The following is a 22,217-nucleotide window of genomic DNA, read 5'->3' as shown; positions in this document are numbered from 1 at the left end:
CGCAGTGATTGGTGCTGTGAGAAGCCGGGACCGACTATTCCTTTAGCTAGAGATAACGTGTCGCCCTGCTCACAGCACAGGCTTCGTATAAATTATTCCGGAGGGGGCGTGTCCTGCATAGATTAGTCAAATGAAGCCAGGAGGGAGGGAAACCGGCTGCGAATTAGCCTAAGTTATTAAAGATGGCGGCGGAGCGGAGTCGCTCCCCGATGGACTCGCCGGTCCCGGCCTCGATGTTCGCCCCCGAGCCCAGCTCCCCGGGGGCGGCCAGGGCTGCGGCGGCGGCCGCTCGGCTCCACGGGGGCTTCGACTCGGACTGCAGCGAGGACGGCGAGGCGCTCAACGGCGAGCCGGAGCTGGACCTCACCAGCAAGGTAGGCCCCGGCGGCGGCGGCGGCGAGTGCCGGGGGACCGGGCGGCGGGCCGAGCGGTCTCCGGGGCCACGGCTGGCCCCTGTCGGCGAGCAGGGAGGGGCGGCGAGAGGCGGCCGAGCCCGCCCACCTGCGGCTCTGCGGGGCGTGCGGGAGCCGGCGGCGCCAGGGGGGCCGCCGCAGGATGCCCCCATTCCGAGCCGGCCGCCTGGGCCTCCCTCCCGCCTTCCCGGCTCCCGCCAAGATCACAACCCTTGGGCATCGCCACGTGGAACGGGGGCGCCGGCGGCTGCCGCGCGGTCCCCGTCCCCGGACCCCGCGCCCGGCTGCGCGCCGCATCCTCCTCGCTCGGTCTCCGGCTGGGAGTGGGACCCCGAGGGACCATCCCGTGCGGCGGGGGGTGGGTGTCTCGTGGCGGGATCGGGACGTGGGCAGAGGGGCGCGCGGGACGGGTCGCAGCCAGTCCTCTCGGGAAAGGAAACAGAAAGTCGGCGCTGGGCAGATGAGTGTCCGAGGGCGGGCACCTGTAATTTTAGGAGTGGGCCTTGTGCCCGGGACAGAGGCCAGGAACGAGGGGGCGTTTCATTTGGTGTGGGCTGGGTAGGCGGGAGCGGGGGGACCACCACCTGCTTGGCGTGAGAGGGACCAGAAAGTTAGCTTGTTAGGGTAGCTCGCTGTGTTGATTCAACAACCCGCGGTGCCTCCCGGGGGGGCGGGGGTACTTAGGCTAGACACCTGTCGAGCTTTGAAATTGTGTATAGCTCCCGGAATTCAGGAGATAGGTTCCCCCACAGCCAGCCCCATGCCAGCTGTGTCCCGCCCACTGGCCTTACAGAAGTCAGCCAGGTCCTGTGTGTCTCAGTGGCCCTGCTAGGTGCTTCCAGGGCCGAGCAGGGAGATGCCCTGTGACACAGGGAAGCTGTGCTGTGTGCACCTGACTTCTAAGTGCCCAGCGCCCAGGACCCAGGTGCTGGGGAGGCCTGACCGCATGCTGGGAGACAGTGGGGCTTCCAGGAACAGGGAAGTATTACCTCAGCACCTGGTGGGGAAGTGTGCCTCACCGGTCTGAAATGGAGCAGGCATGTGTGCCTGAAGACCATTGTGCCCAGGAGGGAAGCTGCCTGTGGGGGAGGGGGGAGTGTTAGAAGCTAGCAGCATGGTGATTACTTAGCAATCAAATGATGGACCAAATGAGGCAGCTGCAGGTACTGGCCAGCGTGGCTGGTGTCATCCGGGCAGGTTTTCCAACTCTGTGATAACATACTGAGCTATGGACTGGGTGTTTGCCTGTTACATTTGGCCTTTGTGGGTCTTTTTTTTTTTTTTTTTTAATTTTTGTTTCTAAGATTTCTTTATTTGAAAAGCAGAGTGATAACTTCCATCTGCTGGTTCACTGCTGGGCTGGGATCATGCAGGATCCAAGATCCCCTTCCAGGTGTCCACCTGGGTACCAGGGACTCAAGGACTTGGGCCTTTGTTCCCTGATTTCCTGGCTGCCTTGGCAGGAAGTTGGATTGGCAGCAGAGAAGCCAGGAATCAAACCAGCACTTGGTCATGGATGCCAGCACCAGCAGGGACTTAGCCCACTGTGCTTAGGACACCTGCTCCCTCATTAGGTATTCCTAGTGACCATAGGATACCAGGAGTAACCTTTCCATTTTACAGATTGGACTGGGGCTCTTAGAGGTTAAGTTCTTTGTCCAAGATCACAGGCTAGAGGATGGGTCTGATGTGCTTGTTGGTACCTGAATACCCAGATGGAGGGTCCACACCTTCAGGCTCTGGCAGAAATGATGCGTATGCTGCTGGAGCTGCTGTTCACTCTAGTGGCAGTGGTCATTTGCTGATGGTGACCCCCCTCCAAGAGGGGGGCTGTTTTCACTTGATTGGCAGACTGTCCAGAGAGCAGTCGCTGTGGGAGCCAGTGACCCAAGGGTAAGGTCATGGCCGGGCAGCCCCCCCTTTGAGCATCCTGTTCATACTGCAGGGAGCAGACTTTGGCCTGAAAGCACAGAGCCCTGCCACGCGTTTTACCCACAGTACCTGGTGCTCAGTGGTTGGTCCCCCCCATACCCACCCCTGCCCTGCTGAAGTGGCAGGTGGCTTAGACATGCCCAGTGTAGTGTATTCTGCCCAGGGAAGGGCTCTGGTTCTAGGCTGCTGGAGGAGAGGGGCCCAGCCAGGTAGCTGCTTGTGGTTAGGGTGTTGTGGCATTCCCAGCGGGCCTTGGGTCAGGCGGCCTGTGGCTGCTGGGAAGCGTGGTCCTAAGGCTGTTGGTTTCTCTTCTAGCTGGTGCTAGTGAGCCCCTCGGCAGAACAGTATGACAGCCTCCTTCGGCAGATGTGGGAGAGGATGGACGAGGGATGCGGAGAGACCATATATGTCATTGGGCAGGGATCAGGTGAGCATAGCTTTCCTTTCACTTTCTTTGTGTTTGTGAACATGACGCAGAGCATGCTGTTCTCTCCCTCTCCACCCGGCTGCCCCCACATCTCAGTTGCTGTGACTGTTGAGGGTCCTAAGGCTGTTGGTTTCAAGTGAAAGGGACCCCTGAGCTCAGAGTGAACCTTTACTCTGCTCCACTTTCAGGTCCTGAGGCATTCCTTTAAAGATTCACTTTCCTTAAGTCTTTCGGAGGCTTCCTTGCCACCTGCTGTATTCTCTCTTTGCATAAAAGAAGTAGCCTCAGCAGCGCTGAGCAAGGAAGCTTCTTGTTGAGAGTAACCAAGCAAGTCCTAGTGAAGCTAACCCTGGTCTCCAGGCCGTGGCCGTGGCCGCTGACTTCCTGCTCGGCAGAGGGCCTCTGAGGCTCCTGGCGCTGACTGCTGGCTGCTGATGCTGGCTGCTGGCCACTGGCCGGAAGAGATGCCCAGGATTCCTCCTCTGTCAGCTGGCCTTGGGCCAGGGCCACACCCCCTGTTCCATCTGGGTGGCAGTGATAACGCAAGGTTTCTTCTCTCCCCCACAAGAGTCTGTCAGACGGTAGGCTTATTGTCACCATTCTGAAAGGGACCAGTCATTGTCCCCCAGCCTCTTCTCCACTGGTGTGACCGTCCCCATGGCACAGGCCAGATCACGGTGGGGGCTCTTTATTCCTTGCGTGCTCCTGGCCACTCCCCTTCACACGAGGCCACGTGCCTTGATCTTGATCCTGACATTATCTCTGCTAATGTGACAGCTGGGGGCTCCCCAGAGGCAGCCTGGGCCTGTCAGCGTCACGGGAAGCCCGCATTGGAGAGGCCATTGTCCCAGCTCATGCAGGCTGCAGAAAGGCAGGTCCTAACCCATCAGCATCCTGCTTCAAGTGTGCCAGCTGTTCCTATTCAGGGTCTCCTGAGGCTGGATACTGTTGCAAAGTTCTTTTGGCTACTTAAAATCAGCCCCGGCCCCAGGAGGCAGGCAGTGGGAGGTAAGCACAGGTGGCCTAGACAAGGGTTCCCTGTAGTGACCTGCTGGGTCTTCCTCCAGAGTCCCCTCCTGGCCCACCTGCATTTCCTGTCACTGCTGCCACCTTCCCAAATGCTAAAGGAAAGCTTGGTCAGACAGGTCCGTGGGGCTGTACATGGAGGACAGGGTAACAGTGGGCCACATGGTCACAGGCTGCACGTGGAACAGTGAGTGTCAGGCCAGCAAAGGTTGTTCCCCTGGCAACCGGGTGCACGCACAGCCACCTTTCCTAGGGACCTCATGGAGTTCCAGGAGCCGCTTGTATGTTAGTTGTAGTCAGTGTCGGACTCAGACCCTGGATACTGCCCCACCACCCCCTCATTTCCCTCATCCTTTAATGTGGACTCAGGGAGCTGTACCCGCCTTGGCAACGCACAGCTAATTAACCCTCCCGCAGCAAAGCGTAGGATGTCAGGCACTCATTATGCCACCTGCAACAGCCCAGCCTTGTCCTGCATCTGCCAGTGGGACGCCATCAGACTCCGTGACTCCTTCCTGCTGGAATCCCTCAGAGGGAGAAGGAGAGTGCAACTAGTTAAACAGGTCCACCATTAAACAGGACCGGACCAGGCTGGGCACCCCGAGTTCTCGCGGCTGCCCCGTACTTGGCCCTGTCACTCCCACTCTGCCTCTGTGATGTGGGTAATGATATCCTCCCCACCTTAGTTCAGAGTTCTAAATTAAGATTTTTTTAAAAGATTTATTTATTTTATGGGCTGGGCGCAGTAGCCTAGTGGCTGAAGTCCTCGCTTTGCTGTGCCGGGATTCCATATGGGTGCCGGTTTGTATCCTGGTGGCATGGCTTCCCTTCCAGCTTCCTGCTTGTGGCCTGGGAAAGCAGCCAAGGAGAGCCCAAAGCCTTGGGACCCTGCACCCGTGTGGGAGACCTGAAAGAAGCTCCTGGCTCCTGGCTTTGGATGGGCTCAGTTCTGGCCATTGCAACCACTTGGACAATGAACCAGCAGATTGAAGATCTTCCTTTTGGTCTTTCCTCCTCTTTTAAAAGATTTTATTAATTTTCGGAAAGGCAGAGCTGAGCTGAGCTGAAGCTGGGAGCCAGGGGTCCCATGTGGGTACAATGTCCCAAGGACTTAGGCCATGCTTTACTGCTTCCCCAGGCCATAAACAGAGAACTGGATCAGAAGTGGAACAACCAGGACATGAATTGGTGCCCATATGGGATGCTGGTGCCACAGGGTGGACCTCCAGCCCCTGTTTGTTTGTTTGTTTGTTTGTTTTTTCAGTTCTAAGCAGTGCAAAGGCATGTGTTCCTTAAATGCAGATTCTAAATTCAAGGTCAGTTATTTGAAAGGAGGCAGTACAGCCTAGTAGCTAGCGTCTGCAGCCTGGCAGGTCCAGGTTTCTGCTGATTCATGGGGATAATGCAAGGAGCTATCTTGTGTTGTAACCTTGGGCACTCCTCAGGTGCTAAGGCAGGACTCTCAGTGTTCAATCTTTGTGGGGTTGTTAGGAAAGGCTGCCCTGAAGATACAAGGACATCAGTTGACATGCACCATGTACCACATGTGTAGCTAGCATGGGAGTTTGTACTACAGGAATGTTAGCTGGCATTAGTAGCTGTAGTAACTGTAGACCTCTCAGGGCTGCATGGGGCCTAGTGGGTTAAGCCTGTTGCCTCCCATGCCCCCACTCCATATGGTGCATTAGTGTCCCAGCTGCTCCATTCTAATCTAGCTTGCTGTTAAATGGCTTGAGAGAGCGGCAGAAGTGGGCCCCTGCCACTCACCATGGGCACTTTTGGCTGCTGGCTTAGGCCTTGCCCAGCCCTGGCTGTGGGAGCCATTTGGGCATTGAGCCAGTGGATGAAAGATTCTCTGTCTCTCCCTCTCTCTGTAACTCTGCCTTCCAAGTAAATAGATAAATCTTTAAAAATAAACCTTTGTTTATTTTCCTTTTTCTTATGGAAGGCAGAGAGAAACAGTTTCCATCCACTAGTTCCTCCCAGGGCTGCTATGGACCAGACAGAAGCCAGGAGCCCAGGACGCTGTCAGAGTCCCGTATCAGCAGCGTGGATCACAGTAATTGAGTCATCGCCTGCTGCCCCCCAGGGTTGATCCTAAGCAGGAAGCTGGATTGGACTCAGCTGGGACTTGAACTAGATACTTGGATGTGGGCCTCTAAACAGTGTCTCCACTGTTTACACTGCCCCGCGACAGTGATTTGTTTTAAGGGCCCACGTTGTGGTGATACCCTTTGAGATTTCTTTCAGAAGGAGCCTTGGGCATGCCTCAAGTGCTAAGCCAGCACTTTCTGAGACCGGAAGAAATGTTCAGTCTTTGGGGAGGAGTTGGGAAAAGCTGCCCTGAGGGCTGATGCTGGCAGTGCAGAAGGCAGGCAAGGGGGTCCCGTGGCCAGCGGCGTGGCGGTGTGCAGCCTGCAGGGCCTTGGCTGGGCAGGAGCAGCCCGTGAGGTAGCAGTGTTGGGAAGAGAGATGGGCCCAGCAGAAGCCAGGGGCCCTTGAACACTTGTGCCCAAAAGGTCAGGTTTTTATCCTATAGTCTGGGAGCCCTGGGCAGCCCACTGAGCCGGAAAATGCCAGAAAGAAAGGTGAATGAACTGGCAGTTGCACTTAGGGTCAGGCATGATTGCATGTGACCTTTCACAGTTGGACCCCGGCCGTCTTTCTCTTGGCCTTGGGCTCCATTCCTGCAGAGTGAGGAACACAGTGTGTGCCAGAGAAGGGGCTTGGGGTGCTCTGCAGGGCAGCCTTGATAGCAGGTCTTGCTGCGGAGCTGGGGAATGAGGTGTGATGTGGGAGAGGGAGCTGGCGAGGCTGGCTAGTGCTGCTGCAAGCTCTTCTCCCACCCCACCGGCTCTCCAAGCTCACGCCTCAGCCCAGTTGTTCCTTCTTGCTCATTTGTTTTACGTTTTACAAACATTTGAGGGTACCTCTCACCGCCACCCCCGCCCCTGGAATGAATATGTCCTAATACTCAGGCTGTGTTGTGGGCAGGTCACGTACACAAAACACTGTGACCCAAGGCCGTCGTGGTGAACTTGGTGAGGGAGACCGAGCATACGTACTGGTGGGCTGAGTCTGGGGAGCAGAGCCGGGGCTGTGCTGGGCACTGGGTGTGGATGACACCTGGACCACTAGGCCAGCGCCAGAGCTCTGGAGGAGAGGTGTGGGATGGTTGGGGATCCTTAAGGAATTGGGGTGAGAGCGCTGTTGGGCCTGGGGAGCTCTTTAGAGCCTTGGACTTGGAAGTAACGTCAGTGCTGTGGCTTCCTTAACTCACAGGTGGGGGGGGCATAGAAGGTGGGGGGGGGGCATGGAGTTGGACAAAATGGAGCCAGGTAACTCAGAGCAGGTGAGGATCCCCTTTGTTGGTTGCTGAAACGGGCTGGTGGCAGTGGGTTGGTGAGCAGGGTAGATGGCAAGAGGATGGGTGAGTTCAAACGCCTGGGGCAGCAGGCCGCCCTGCTGGGACTGTGGAGCTTGGGAAGCTAGAAGGACATGGCTGTGACCTGACTGTGGGTGGGGGAGAGGGGGAGTGCTCTGGGTTCCTGGGATGGGAGGGCCTAAATTTGTAGGGCTACTGTGCTGCCTCCCGGCCCAAACACACTGGGTGCACTGCCCCTCTGTGAAGAGGGCTCTATGACACCCCCTTTGAACAGGCGGCAAGACACAGTGTTTTGTCAGGTGACCAGTGTCCAGGCTGGCAGGGGTCAGGCTGCGGTAGTGAGGTCTGGACTCAGGACTGAGGGATTACTGTGCAGGCAGAAAAACCAAGTACTGGGCTCTGGGAAGCAGACAGTGCCAGACCTGACTGCTCCTGTAGCTCTCAGAGTGACAGGTAACTCCGAGGGAGGTCGGGAGTAAAGAGAAGAGGCTCCCCAAGGGTGATTGGCCAAGTGGAGCAGCCGGTACGTGATCCACCGCCCATATAGATTCTGGCATGCAAATAGGGAGGATTAGGCAATTGAGCCGTCACTCCGAACCCTAGATTCTTCGTGAGATATTTGCTGGCCTGCGGAAGCCCGAGGAAACAATTGTTAAAGTAGGTCATTGGGGCATCTTTATTTAGGGGCGACCCAAGCTCATTTGTAGAGGAGAGAAGAGAAAATGGGGTGCATCCTTGGTACCCCCAAGGCTTTTTGGAGGTGGTGAAAGATCAGGCCTGCTCAGGCTGGATGGGCCAGCCCTGGGGTGGAGTGGGGCTCCTGGGGACAGGATGTGGTCATATGGGGAGAGCCTAGCAGAGGCTGTCACACGGGTGTGCTCTAACTGCTCGGTTGTCTGCCCATCGGTCTGCCCCATACCCCTCAGCCGATGCCCACTTTCCAGGTGGCCTGCTGGGCACCTCACCTGAGCCATCTCAGTTACCCTTCCTATTGCCTGCAGTTCCGTCCTCACCTTTAAGCCTGGCGTGCCACACAGCTTTCCTAAAGACTCCCCCTCTGGTCTCCTGCTTGCTGCTTCCCTCTCTCCTCCATGTCCATCATGTCTCTCTAAGGCACAGCCAGCCCTGTGGTCACACCCCGGCCCGGCCTGGCCGCCACCCCGCACCGGCTTTCCGCTGCCCAGTACACAGGTGTCTTGTGGCAGTGTTGTGTCCATCCCACACCCCAGCTTCTGCCTCACCTTCTCTCACCTCCCCGTCCTGCTCCTGAACACGCCGAGCCGCTTCCATACCCCTGAATGTGCCAGGGTCGGCCACGCTCCAAGGAGTGCCTCCTCCTTTCTCTGCCAACTCATTTCTCACCCAAGAGCCATGGCTTGGGCACCAGCAAGGGAGGAAAGTTTCATCTCCCTTATCCAGTTCTGTGGCTCAGCACTCAAGCCATGCCATCCTTCATTCCTTTGCTGACTGCCTCCTGCCCAGCCAGGAGCTCACGAGGGCACCTGAATTCCCAATGCCCAGCATGGGGCTGGCACAGACCTGGGAGAGGCTCAGTGTTTGCTGTTGAGTGAGTTGGCCTGGTGCCCTACTCGGTGGCATGCCCATGGTACTGTGCCCTACTGTGCACCTGCCCACTCTCTTCTTGAGGCGGAATGCGCCATGTTTTCCCTCCGGGACCAGACAGCACTTTGTAGGGGAGGTGGCTGGCTGGCTCCTCTCCCTCACTCTGACATCTGGGCTCTTGTCACCAGATGGAACTGAGTATGGGCTGAGTGAGGCCGACATGGAGGCTTCCTACGCCACTGTCAAGAGCATGGCGGAGCAGATCGAGGCCGATGTCATCCTCCTGCGGGAGCGGCAAGAGGCTGGGGGCCGTGTGCGGGATTACCTGGTCCGGAAACGCGTAGGAGACAATGACTTCCTGGAGGTCAGGTGAGGCGGCTTCCTGGGCCTGGGGGCAGGGCTTCCCGGAGCAGGTGTCAGTTCCACCCCTGCCCTGCTGCTCCCGAGGCAGGAGGCCAATGTCCAGGGTGTCCAAGTTCCCTTTTCATCCATTCCTAAGTTGTGAGGGAGTGGTGAGCGGCTCCACTGGCTGTGCTGGTTTCTTGTCAGGACAGGAACCCGGGAAATGATTCGAGGGGCACTCTGGGTTCCTCTGGGAACAGGGGGACACTAAGGGAGAAGCCCAGTGTTCCAGAATGGTTTCTTCTGCTCTCTGTGTGCAGCCCAGGGCTGTGCCCGGCATTCTGCCCCAGGAGCCGGAGAGCTCGGGGCCAGCCTGGCCGAGTAGCCCGTGCCTGCAGCTCTGAGGGTCTCTCACCTCTCCCCCACTAACTCGCACGGGCATGTGGGTCATGTACATGCAGGGTAGCAGTCGTGGGCAACGTGGACGCTGGCAAAAGCACACTTCTGGGTGTCCTGACCCACGGGGAGCTGGACAATGGCCGAGGCTTTGCCCGCCAGAAGCTCTTCCGCCACAAACACGAGATTGAATCGGGCCGCACCAGCAGCGTGGGCAATGACATCCTGGGCTTCGACAGTGAAGGCAACGTGGTGAACAAGCCTGACAGCCATGGCGGCAGCCTGGAGTGGACCAAGATCTGTGAGAAGTCCACCAAGGTGATCACCTTCATCGACCTGGCCGGCCACGAGAAGTACCTGAAGACCACTGTCTTTGGCATGACGGGCCACCTGCCCGACTTCTGCATGCTCATGGTGTGTGAGGGGGTGCAGGGGTGGGGTGGGGAGGGCCCATGCCAGGGTAGGGTGGTGCTCCCAGGGGGACACCCAGTCCTGTGTGGGCTTCTTGTAGCGCTGAGCTTGAACTTGCCCCCTGAGGGCCAGGAGGGGGTCCGCTTGGCAGAGGCCAGGCTATCATTTGCAGTGTGCTGTTGGGTTTGGTATAGAGTGGTGGACTTCTCCATGGCTACGTGAGGAGGTGCTATAGGTGGCAACCTCATGTTGGGGAGGCCCTGAGAGGGCCCAGGAGCTGGCCCTGCCAGAGCTGGGGAGGGAACAGGCTCAGCCGACACACACGCGCATGGCCAGAGGTCCCAGTGCCCGGTGTGGTGCTGGGCCTTGTGATGTGTGAGCAGGCCAGCACGGACCTCACGGGGAGCCTGTGGATTGGCGAGTAGGCATTGAAGCAGCTCATCACGTAGGGTGACTGGCAAGGAGAGGGGCAGCAGCTAAGCCTACATGTGTGTCCTGGCCCTCGTCCCCTCTGGACACGGTGGGGTTGGTGAGGCCGCCATCTTGTGCACAGCTCCACGGAAGGGATGGTAGCAAGAAGCCAGGTTTCCCATCAGTGCCCCCAGCCGCCCACTTTCGGTGTAGTAAACACAGGCATCTGTTCACAGCTGAGCAAGTCACCCCTCAAACGCAACCACTCAGCTCAGGCTCCTTGAGCCAGATCGGGGGAGCAGGGCATGGCAGAGTGCTGAGCACCTGTCACCGCCCCACCTGAGCGTCTTAGGCTCCCGGCAGTCTCACTTCCCCTGTCCTCCGTGCCGTGTAACACTGCCGAGACCCTCTCCCTCCTCTCCCCTGCCCTCCGTGCCGTGTAACACTGCCGAGGCCCTCTCCCTCCTCTCCCCTGCCCTCCGTGCCGTGTAACACTGCCGAGGCCCTCTCCCTCCTCTCCCCTGCCCTCCGTGCCGTGTAACACTGCCGAGGCCCTCTCCTCCTCTCCCCTGCCCTCCGTGCCGTGTAACACTGCCGAGGCCCTCTCCCTCCTCTCCCCTGCCCTCCGTGCCGTGTAACACTGCCGAGGCCCTCTCCTCCTCTCCCCTGCCCTCCGTGCCGTGTAACACTGCCGAGGCCCTCTCCCTCCTCTCCCCTGCCCTCCGTGCCGTGTAACACTGCCGAGGCCCTCTCCCTCCTCTCCCCTGCCCTCCGTGCCGTGTAACACTGCCGAGGCCCTCTCCCTCCTCTCCCCTGCCCTCCGTGCCGTGTAACACTGCCGAGGCCCTCTCCCTCCTCTCCCCTGCCCTCCGTGCCGTGTAACACTGCCGAGGCCCTCTCCTCCTCTCCCCTGTCCTCTGTGCCGTGTAACACTGCCGAGGCCCTCTCCTCCTCTCCCCTGCCCTCCGTGCCGTGTAACACTGCTGAGGCCCTCTCCTCCTCTCCCCTGCCCTCCGTGCCGTGTAACACTGCCGAGGCCCTCTCCCTCCTCTCCCCTGCCCTCTGTGCCGTGTAACACTGCCGAGGCCCTCTCCCTCCTCTCACCTGCCCTCTGTGCCGTGTAACACTGCCGAGGCCCTCTCCCTCCTCTCCCCTGCCCTCTGTGCCGTGTAACACTGCCGAGGCCCTCTCCTCCTCTCCCCTGCCCTCCGTGCCGTATAACACTGCCAAGGCCCTCTCCCTCCTCTCCCCTGCCCTCTGTGCCGTGTAACACTGCCGAGGCCCTCTCCTCCTCTCCCCTGCCCTCCGTGCCGTGTAACACTGCTGAGGCCCTCTCCTCCTCTCCCCTGCCCTCCGTGCCGTGTAACACTGCCGAGGCCCTCTCCCTCCTCTCACCTGCCCTCCGTGCTGTGTAACACTGCCGAGGCCCTCTCCTCCTCTCCCCTGCCCTCCGTGCTGTGTAACACTGCTGAGGCCCTCTCCTCCTCTCCCCTGCCCTCCGTGCCGTGTAACACTGCCGAGGCCCTCTCCTCCTCTCACCTGCCCGGAGAAAGCTGCTTTCCATGAAGGGTCTGCATGAGCATGTCACAAGGTAGACCTAGGGCACTTGTGTAGTTGATATCAAGAAGGTTAAGGAAACCAACTTGTTCATTTATCTTTAAAGATCAGGCCCAACGTAGTAGCATTGTAGCTAAAGTCCTTGCCTTGCATGCACCAGTTTGGGCACAAGTTTATGTCCTGGAAGCCCTGCTTCCCATCCAGCTCCCTGCTTGTGGCCTGGGAAAGCAGTTTAGGATGACCCAAAGTCTTGGGACCCTGCACCCGCGTGAGTGACCCAAAAAACTCCTGGCTTCTGGCTTCAGATTGACTCAGCTCTTGCCATTGCAGTCACTTGGGGAGTGAATCTTCAGATGGAAGCTCTTCCTCTCTATGTATCTGACTTTCTAATTAAAAAAAAAAAAATTTGCTGCTTATTTGGAAGAGAGTCAGTGAGAGATGGAGCAACACTTAGATCTTCGTTGGCGGCTTCGCTCCCCAAAGAGCCACAAAACCAGGGCTGGGCTGGGCCAAAGCCAGGGCCTGGAACTCCATTTGAATCTCCCACATGTGTCGCAGTGGCCTAAGCGTCTGGGCTGTCTTTTGCTTTGCCAGGTGCATTGACAGAGATCTTGATGGCAGGTGGGGCAGCTGGGACTCAGTGTGCACCTGCTTCCTGCTCGGGTCCACCCTGGGAGGCAGCAGGTGGTACTTCAAGAACTAGGGTCCCTGCTACTCGCCTGGGAGACCCAGGTGGAGTTGGAGGCTGTGACAGGCGTTTAGGGAGTGAACCCTGTGTATAGGAGACATCTGCCTCGCTTTCACTCTCTGCCTCTCAAATAAATAAAATGATTGTGCGGCATGAAGACAGCAGAGTGGTAGAGCACTCTCTCAGCCGTATCGCAAGGAGAAAGGCTGTCTGGAAAGCACTGGAGAGGAGGTGGGTGGGAAGACGAAGGCTGGGGGGGGGGGAATGATTGTGACGGCATCCTGGTGGTGGGGCGACAGGGTGAACAGCGTTCCCTGGTCAGTGAGGGTCCCCTGGGGGTGGTGACAGTCAAATGGCACATCGCAGGGAGGCATGCGGTGCCCTGTGCAGGCACTGTGCCCTTTGCTCTTGCTTTTTATGGAGTTTCAGTGGGTAATCACTGGGTTCCACCGCTGGGGAAGACACTGAGGGTTCAGTTGAAAGCCCCACCTCCCTCTGCCCAGCCTGCTCCCAGGGATAACCCGTATTTCTAGTTTCTTGTGTGCATTCAGTGCCGTCTTGCACTCCCACCAGTAGAGTCCACGCATGACCAACACCACAGACCCACAGTTTCGATGCCCAGATAATTGGCATTTTCTATGCGTGGTGGATATAAATGTGCGTGTGTGTCTTGTTGGGTTGTTTTGCTTTGATGTTGTTGAGTTTCTTTGGCTGAGTCCGTTCAAAGTAGGTTGGAGCCGCACTTGCTCTGCACACGCTCTCCGAGTGAGGCCTGTTCCTGCAAGCAGGAAGCAACACCATGCCCGTCGGGCGCGCATGCGCCCCACAAGCCTTACAGCTGCTTGCTTTTCACATACTGCTCATGGCACTGGCCTCACAGCTGCTTTCCTCAAGCAGAGACCCCGTCAGCTCACCTGTGGGAGCACACTACACCACGCACACTTGACTTTTTTCTCCCTTCCCTTTTTTGTTTAAGATTTATTTATTTTTTTTATTGGAAAGTCAGATATACAAAGAGGAGCCGAGATGGAGGGGAAGATCTTCCATCCGATGATTCACTCCCCAAATGATCCCAATGACCACAGCTGAGCTGATCAGAAGCCAGGAGCCAGGAGCTTCTTTTGGGCCTCCCACATGGGTGCAGGGTCCCAAGGCTTTGGGCTGTCCTTGACTGCTTTCCCAGGCCACAAGCAGGGAGCTGGAAGGGAAGCGAGACCACTGGGACAGGAACTGGCACACATATGGGATCCCAGCATGTGCAAAGCGAGGACTTTAGCCACTAGGCTACCACACTGGGCCCTTTTTTCTCCCTTTAAAGCCTATCTGGAGAGCATGCATGTGGCCTGGAGGTTAAGCCGTTGCTTGAGACACACATGTTGCATGTCTGGGGGACTGGGTCTGATGTGTGACCTTGGCTCCTTACTAATGCGGTCCCTGGAGGGTGAGGGCAGCAACAAGGTCCAGCAGGTGGGCTCACAGCTTGCTCCAGCCCCTCTGGCCTCTGTGGGCCTTTGGGCATGGACCAGCAGTTGAGAGCACGCCGGCTTGCTGTCTCTTTGTCTCTTGAATGAGTACATTATTTAAAGAGTTTTTAAAGGAGATTATCCCGTATCAGCAGTAAGTTTGCCTTTTGTGTGACACGTTTTGCCCACATGCCCTCACTAGCCTGGCTGTAGGGCACTCTTCCAAACCTGCTGTCCCAGGAAGCAGTAGTGACACAGCTCCAGCTGTCGCTGCCTGGCATGGAGTTGATGCACTCACGTGCGGACACTTTGTGTGTTATGGCATTTTGACCTCAGCCGACCTCCTAACGTGGGGGTGGTTGCCCTGCTATGTGTGTATAGGGATGCTCAGAACCAAGGCGGGAAGCCGAGTCCACCCTGCTGGGCTTGTCTTGTACACCATCCACAAGTCTGTGTCTAGCTGCCCAGCCCAGTTAGCAGGGCCAGCCTTCCTCGAGTCCCCGTGCCCACCTCGCACACCAACAGTCCTTTCCATGTTGGGGACAGGTGGGCAGCAATGCTGGCATCGTGGGCATGACCAAGGAACACCTGGGCTTGGCACTGGCGCTCAACGTGCCCGTCTTTGTGGTGGTCACAAAGATTGACATGTGTCCTGCCAACATCCTGCAAGGTAAGCGAAACCCCTCTCCCCTCCACCTTGCTGGTGGCGGCAGAATGCCCCCCTGCCCCACAGGCTTGGCCCTAGGGAAGATGGCAGCCTGAGCCTGTTGTTTGTCCTTCCAGAGACCCTGAAGCTGCTGCAGCGCCTACTGAAGTCTCCGGGCTGTCGGAAGATCCCCGTGCTGGTACAAAATAAGGATGACGTGATCGTCACCGCCTCCAACTTCAGCTCTGAGAGGTGAGGCAGGAGCGGCCCTCTGGCGGGTCTTAGAGGGCTCTCAGGGCAGTGCTATCCCGGGCCGCCTCAGGGCAGCCTGGTGGTGCTGCCCAGGGCCTGCTGCAGATGCCCCATGTTCTGAGGTGCTGGCCACCCGACGCTGTAGTCCCAGCTGTGTATGTGAGACAGGAATAACCTCCCCCAGGGTGCTCTCAGGAGTGTCAGGAACAGTGTGTGAAGTACTTAGCGCTTAGCTGTCTGGCAAGTGGCAGGTGCACAGCAGGGTTTTGTAACTGTCCTTGTGCACTTGTCTTGTTTCTTGAGAAAGTTCCCTGCTCACAGATTGGCTCAAGTGCTTAAGTCGCTCATGTATCCACTTGTTCTGTTTATGGGATGCGTGTTCTGGGGGCTTCCTGCAGATCTGGGGGATTCAGAGTTGCCCCTGGCAGGCTTCACTGTGTTCTGTGCTTTGGCCCGGGCATCTGCGTGGTGAAGGTGAACCTGGTCAAGAACTCTGCGGCTTTCCCTGGAGCCCCGCCTCCTTGGAAGCCCCGCCTCCCAGGAAGCAGTACCTGCCTTCTGCCTCAGCTTGTCTGGTCCTGCAGGGCTGTGGGCCTTTTCTGTCTGTTCCTAACTGATGAGCAGAGGGTGCGCGTTTCAGACAGCCCCACTTGTGCCAACAGCCCATTCTGTGTAGGTGCTGTTCTAAGCAGTTTCTTTTAGATAAGATTGATTTATCTGAAGGCAGTACAAGGATGATACTGGTTCACTCCCAAAATAGCCACAGCAACCAGGGCTGAATCAGGCCAGAGCCCGGAGCCAGGAACTGCATCCTGGTCTGACACGGATGGCATGGATCCAGGTTCTTGGGCCGTCACCTGCGGCCTTCCCAGGTACAGAAGCGCAGAGCTGACGTGGGAGCAGAGAAGCCAGAAAACACGAACCAGCACTCTGGATGAGATGCTGAGATTGCAAGTGGCAGCTTGACCTGCTGTGCTAGTTGGATTCCTGATCTCAAGGTTAATTCACCCCAAACAGGAGAGATAGAGGCCATTTAGATGACTCTGGAAAAACCAGACATAGTCATGTGTGACAGAGATACAGAAAGCTCTCCGGGAGCCCCAAGGAGTGAAGAGTGTCCGTCGGGAAGGGCTTCGTGGAAGAAGTGGTCCTGGAGGTGCACTTGGAAGACTGGAAGGGTTTGGTGCTGGATAGGAGGGGGCATTCGGGACGGAGGAGGAGCAGTGGAGTGAGCGAATCCCCACAGGCCAGGTGGCGCTGAGCGAGGGGGAGGGGGCCTCTGGCGTGGCTGCAGGCACGAGCTTAGAGAGAGAAGAGCACATAGAGGTGCCCACGGGCCTGTGTGGGAAAGGGGCGGGTGGCTGAGGATCCCACGCACGCCCCTGTGTGCCTGCACGAGGAGGGCAGTCACCAGGCCCCACGGTGGGCAGTGGTGGAAGGCCAAGGAGTGGGCACTGTCTTAGGGACTCGCACCTAAGAGAAGGCTGGGAGCAACTCGGGCCAGGAGGGCTGGGGTAAGGGCAGAGGGTCGGGCCATCTCCCCCAGCCATGCAAACACACGCACATCCACACACAGGCAGGGAGGAGCTGGGTCGGCGGTGGCAGTGCCTGCCCTGGGCCCTCGAGCGGCCCCGCTGGTGCCTGAGCCCTCTTTCCTCTCTTCTCTCCCTTCTCCCGCCACTCAGGATGTGCCCGATATTCCAGATCTCCAATGTCACGGGTGAGAACCTGGACCTGCTGAAGATGTTCCTCAACCTCCTCTCGCCCCGCACCAGCTACCGAGAGGAGGAGCCGGCCGAGTTTCAGATCGACGACACCTACTCGGTGCCGGTGCGTGGCACGGGCCAGCCCCTGCCCGTGGGATGGGCCAGCTGGGCCGGACTCGCTGGGTCAGCGTCTCCTCCTTCCAGGGAGTGGGGACTGTGGTGTCAGGGACGACGCTGCGCGGACTCATTAAGCTGAATGACACGCTGCTGCTGGGCCCGGACCCCCTGGGGAACTTCCTGTCCATCGCCGTCAAGTCCATCCATAGGAAGCGCATGCCTGTCAAGGAGGTGCGGGGCGGCCAGACAGCCTCCTTCGCCCTCAAGAAGGTGAGTGTCCTGTTCCTGGGCCCCGTGGACTGCGGTGTGCAGACTCTGGGGCTCTGCTGTCCCTCTGCAGTCCCCGTGTCTGCTGGATGAGGTTGCTAGCCCCTCCCTGAAGTGTACAGCTGGGCAAGGCTCAAGCCAGGCCCCTGGCCGAGTGCTGTGGTGAATGGGGAAGCTGCCCCTTGCTTGTGGAGGGTCCACACAGGGGCCCAGGGCTCTCCGCAGCCTGCTTCCTCTATCTCCTGGGCTGGCTCTGGGGCACTTACCTCCCCACACTAGCCTGGGGAGTGGACCTTGTCTGCTTCCACCTGTTCCCGGGCCCTCCCCAGGCTCCGGCTCCCACCTGCCCTTCAGGGGCCCACAGGGGGCAGAGCATTTCCTGACCCCCACGTGGGTGGCCCCTGGGCTTCCCTTCCTGAGGGCCTGTCCCCATGGTCAGGGAGGAAGTGCAGGGATGGGAGAGCAGCCAGCAGCAGTGGTGAGGCCCGCGGGTGGACCCTCTCTTGCAGATCAAACGCTCGTCAATCCGCAAGGGCATGGTGATGGTCTCCCCACGCCTGAACCCCCAGGCCTCCTGGGAGTTTGAGGCAGAGATCCTGGTCCTGCACCACCCCACCACCATCAGCCCGCGCTACCAGGCCATGGGTAGGTGTCCACAGCCCTGCCAGCCCTGAGGCCTGTCCCCACATTCTACAAGCACTTGCCTGGGGCCCGGCCCCAAGGCGCTGACTGGCCCTCAAAGCCAACCCAGCAGCATCTTCAGTGGCTGTGCTGAACGCCTGTGTGCCAAGGAGCCCTGAGGAGCTGGGGGGGAGATGGGCACAGCAGGGCCCTGCCTCTAGGAAGGCCACACGGCAACCCCGAGGGCTCGGGGTGAGAGCATGTGGGGGCAAGGGCAGGTCACTCGGACGCGTGAGCCTCGCTGGGCCCTTTGTACTGAGTGCCTCCAACCTGTCCTCGCCTGTTGGCTTCTGGCAGTGCACTGTGGGAGCATCCGGCAGACGGCCACCATCCTGAGCATGGATAAGGACTGTCTGCGGACTGGGGACAAGGCCACTGTGCACTTCCGCTTCATCAAGACCCCTGAGTATCTGCACATAGACCAACGGCTGGTGTTCCGAGAAGGCCGCACGAAGGCCGTGGGCACCATCACCAAGGTAAGCCACCCCGGGCACCTGGAATCCTGCAGGACAGGGCTGACATGTGGCCCTCTGCTAGTCTTCCCTTCTCCCCTGAGCAGTGCCCCCGGACCTCCTGTCCTGGGCTTTGACCATGACGGTGGGAGAGGGAAGGTGGGGCTGGGGTCAGCCTCCCTCCGCAGTGATGGGGACTGGTTGGGGCTGTGCCTGGGCTTCCCCATCTCGGGCATGTGGGAGGCTTGAGAGTGTGTGCACCCTGATGCCTGGGCCCATCTCTGGAGACCTTGCCCCTGGCCTTGGGCAGTGCTGGAACAAGCACACCCCAGCTTTGCCCTGGCTCAGGCATTGCAGTCAGCACCAGGGGGCCTGTGGTGCACAGGGGTGGTGCGTGCTGGATGGCCTGCAGCTGTGGGGTCAGAGGCTACCCCCCTCCTTTGAGGTTGATCTCGGCCTCAAGGGCAGCCTTGCATAAACTGTGAGACCTTTGCCTACCTTCTGGGCGGCCTGGGCCCAAGCTGGGGGCCTGTGGGACAGCGGTCCCTGGGGCCAGGGCGGTCCAAGCTGGGGCCTGTGGGACAGCGGTTCCTGAGCCCAGGGCGGTCCTGGGCACAGAGTGGGGATAAGAATGCCTCTCCATCTTCTGCATGGCCCTGCCCAGGAGCTGCCAGGTGGGGCATGAGAGGAGGGTTGGGGGCATGGGGTGGGCTGCTGAACAGATGCTACAGCCCTGGCCCCAGCCCCGGCCTCAACCCCACCCTTTGGCTCCCACAGCTGCTGCAGACCACCAACAACTCCCCCATGAACTCCAAGCCCCAGCAAATTAAAATGCAGTCCACGAAGAAGGGGCCCCTGACCAAACGTGATGAGGGGGGCCCCCCTGGCGGACCGGTAGTGGGAGCTGCTGCCCCTGGAGATGAAGTGGCCTCTCTCGGGGCTGCCCAGCTAGCTGCATCCAGTGGGCTCCTGCCACAGGTGAGCGTGGCATGGGGAAGCTGGGGCCAGCTGTCTCGGCATGTGCCCTTGCTCTCCTAGGACGCACATGACTGCTTTCCTTGGTCTTACTGAAATTGAGCAGAAACATGCCAAGATTTCCCTCCCAGGTCGGGAGATCACAGGGTGTGCTGTGGGCCTACAGTTGGCATGTCCCTGGTGCCCCACTCTGTCTAGAGTCCCTTCCTCCCTGCTCCTCCATATGAGCTGCCCCTGGCCGTGGCTCCCCTATCTCCTCTGGTCCTGGCACCAGTGTCCTCCCGCTCCACTCTGCACAGCCATCACCTGTGTCTCTGCTACCTTGCCAGGAGACTCTGAGGGGCAGAGGGAGGGCAGTGCATGGGGTGCAGTCTCATCTCACATGCCGCCATCTCTCTTTCAGCCCAAGCCCAGCAGCGGGGGCCGCCGACGAGGGGGCCAGCGGCACAAGGGGAAGTCCCAGGGCACCTGTGTGACTCCTGCCAGCGGCTGCTGAACCTGCCCCGCCACCAGGGGAGCCTGCGCTCCAGCCCCGGCCCCGCCCAGCTGCGGGGTGAGCAGCTCTGGCCCCGCCCTCCCTGGGCCCCCGTTTTCCAGGGGGCTGAGATTTATAGCTGAGGCAGGTGGCCAGACTCGTGAGGACTGTCTCCCGTCCTCCTCCTCACTCACATTTTTTGTACATCTGGGCCGTTAGTTTTTATTCTTTTTATGATATATCTCTACCCAGTGTGCGCGTGCGCGTGTGGTGCAGGTGTGCAGCTAGCCAGGGCCCCGGGTCTCCCTTTCTCCTCCGGGAGAGGCCCTGCCTGTCCAACCGTCCGTCCACCCGTTCCCTTGTCTGTCTGGGTGAGCTCCTCAGGGCCTCTAGAGCCTGCAGACCTTCTCCATCTTGCTGCTCCCTCCCTGGCTCTCAAGGTCCCTCCCCGAGCCAGACTCTGGGCCGAGGGACCCCTGGGGGCCGGTGTCTCCTGCTGCCAGAGCTGGGAGCCCCTCATCTCGGGCAGAGTGTGGCTCTCCCTTCTCCCTTCCTCTTTCCTTCTTAAGCCCCCAAGCAGGTGATGCCGTGATGCCAAAATCACCTTGCTCATGGCTTGGAGGTGTGCAAGTGGGAGTGGCCGTTGGGTTGTTGGCCACTTCTGGTCCCTCTGACCTAAAGACAGCTGGCGGGCTTTCCCCCGGAGACAATCCTGTGGTGGCCTGGCTGGCCCTGGCCAGCCCAAAGGCTCGCACCCTGTGCAGGCACCTGCTCCTGCCTGACTGGTTCTGGCTGGGCTTCTGCGCGCCGGTGACCTAGCCAGGGCTTGCTTGGGATCCTATTTTCCAGCCCCACCCGTTGGTGGGAGCAGGGGTGGGGAATATTCCTCTTGCCCACCACATGGCCCCCACACCTGCTGCAAGGCACAAAGATGGCCTGAACCCCACTTCAGGAGCCCCAGTTGGGATGTGGGGTGGGCAAACCCAATTTGCTGTCTGGTAGCACTGTGGCTTCCAGTAGAGGGTGGGACTGCACCTGCCAGCATAGGTGCCAGCCCCTACCCTGCCGGCCTGGTCTCTGCTCCATGCCCTCGGATTGGGGTGAGCTGACGGGGTGCGCTCTTCTGCCCAGGAGGATACCCAGCTAGCCAGGGCAGATACCTTTCCTGAGCCTTGCCTCTGTCCTGTGCCCAGTCCTTGACTTCCTCCTGCTTCCCAGCTGCTCATCCTCTTCCCCTTGTCCCAGTGTTCTAGTTACCACTGACCCATGGCCATGAACTGACCAGACCAGCATTCACAATAAAAGTCTGTTCTGAGTTGACAGTGTCCATTCCCTGCTTGGCACCCAGGTGATGGTGCTGCTGAGCACTGCCAGACAGGTACAGGCTCCTCTGGCAGGTACAGGCCAGCCACCTGTTCCCTCATCTACCCGGGCAGCAGGTACAGTTCAGGGCAGGTGTGCACATTCCAGGAGAACCTGAGGCTGGCCAAATGTGGGGGGGATGCCAGGGGGCCTCTCTTGACTGGGCATCACTGTTTTTCTAACCAAGGAAACGAGCAGAGATACATTTCCAGTGTCAATTCCCACACCTGGCCTCACCCACAGTGTGGCCTTGGCAGCATCCAGCTCAGCCTTACTCCACACTGCTCCTGTGTCTATTGGCCAGGCCTCCTCCTGCTCCTGGTCTTGGCTTCACCTCTGCTGACCTCATGCCTTCATGCCCGGAGGCCTCACACTAATGCCCACGCTATAGGGGCTGTGGTGAATGCAGGACTTGGGCATAGCAGAGCCTCACTTTTTGAAGCCTGGCTGATGCCCCAGGCAGGGGGTTGTATCTCATCTGTGGTCAGCAGGCCCACACTGCCAGGAGGGAGTTATCAGGCTCCAGTGTCCCAGGGTTCAGTCCTCTTCCCCACTTGGACAAACACTAGCTACTTATAGTTGATGCAGAATAAAGCTGTGACTCCATGGAGCTGAATGGTGGGGCCCCACAGTAGACATCTGACATCCCCTGTGGGGGAATGGGACTGGCCAGAACCCCACCACCCTATAGGGAGCCCTGCACTGGCTGAGTGAGGAGGGTCCTGAGACATGCCTTGGCATAGGGAGTGCCCTGAGGAGAGGATGAGAGATGGGAAAGCATGCAGGTGGGCAGAGGGGGCAGGCCTGACCAGGAGGGCCAAGCAGATCCTGGGGTGACTGCACGTGCTGCTTGGGGCTGTGCCCATGGCTGACAGCAGCCCTGGGTGCAGAGCAGGTCATGGGTGGAATGAGGGTGAGCACAGGACCCACCTCTACCTGGAACTCTCAGGAGCCCACAGCTCCTCTGACTCTTCCTGTCCACAACAGGTGCCTGCCATGGTTAGGACCTGTCCTGGGCTAGGTGCTGAGGTCAGTGCCACGGCTGGGGAGGAGCTGCCTGAGGCAAAGGACAGGCCTGGCTCTCCAGGTCTCCTTGGGCACACCCTAGCCACAGGTCCAGGGGGCGCAAGTCCAATCCTGTGGGTGAGGGGCAAGATCAGGAGGGACCACCCCACATGGCTGCAAGTCTGAGCCAGGCCCATCTTCAGTCCTTTGCTAAACTAGCAATGAGTCTCTGGGGACATTGGTTTGCCTAAGAAACCATTTTGCC

At 59.1% G+C, this 22,217-nt stretch overlaps 1 protein-coding gene across 2 annotated transcripts; it reads left to right on the top strand.

The window, feature by feature from the left end:
- The first annotated feature begins 28 nt into the window (after positions 1-28).
- GTPBP1 (GTP binding protein 1) lies at positions 29-20,903 on the top strand. Of its 2 annotated transcripts, XM_004589496.2 has the most exons (12): positions 37-374; positions 2,661-2,772; positions 8,935-9,115; positions 9,550-9,898; positions 14,561-14,684; positions 14,798-14,912; positions 16,598-16,742; positions 16,823-17,005; positions 17,512-17,647; positions 17,981-18,159; positions 18,913-19,113; positions 19,514-20,903. In XM_004589496.2, the coding sequence occupies exons 1-12, from the start codon at positions 183-185 to the stop codon at positions 19,604-19,606; spliced, it is 2,010 nt and encodes a 669-aa protein (XP_004589553.2). In that variant the 5' UTR covers positions 37-182; the 3' UTR covers positions 19,607-20,903. The 2 variants fall into 2 exon arrangements, with proteins under 2 accessions (XP_058529298.1, XP_004589553.2); XM_058673315.1 differs by lacking the exon at positions 18,913-19,113 and having other exon boundaries at positions 29-374.
- Positions 20,904-22,217: the final 1,314 nt, after the last annotated feature.

Source organism: Ochotona princeps, chromosome 15 (assembly GCF_030435755.1).
Source record: "Ochotona princeps isolate mOchPri1 chromosome 15, mOchPri1.hap1, whole genome shotgun sequence".
Classification (NCBI taxonomy): domain Eukaryota; kingdom Metazoa; phylum Chordata; class Mammalia; order Lagomorpha; family Ochotonidae; genus Ochotona; species Ochotona princeps.
The sequence above is the reverse complement of the archived record's forward strand: the minus strand, read 5'-3'. Positions and strand labels throughout refer to the sequence as shown.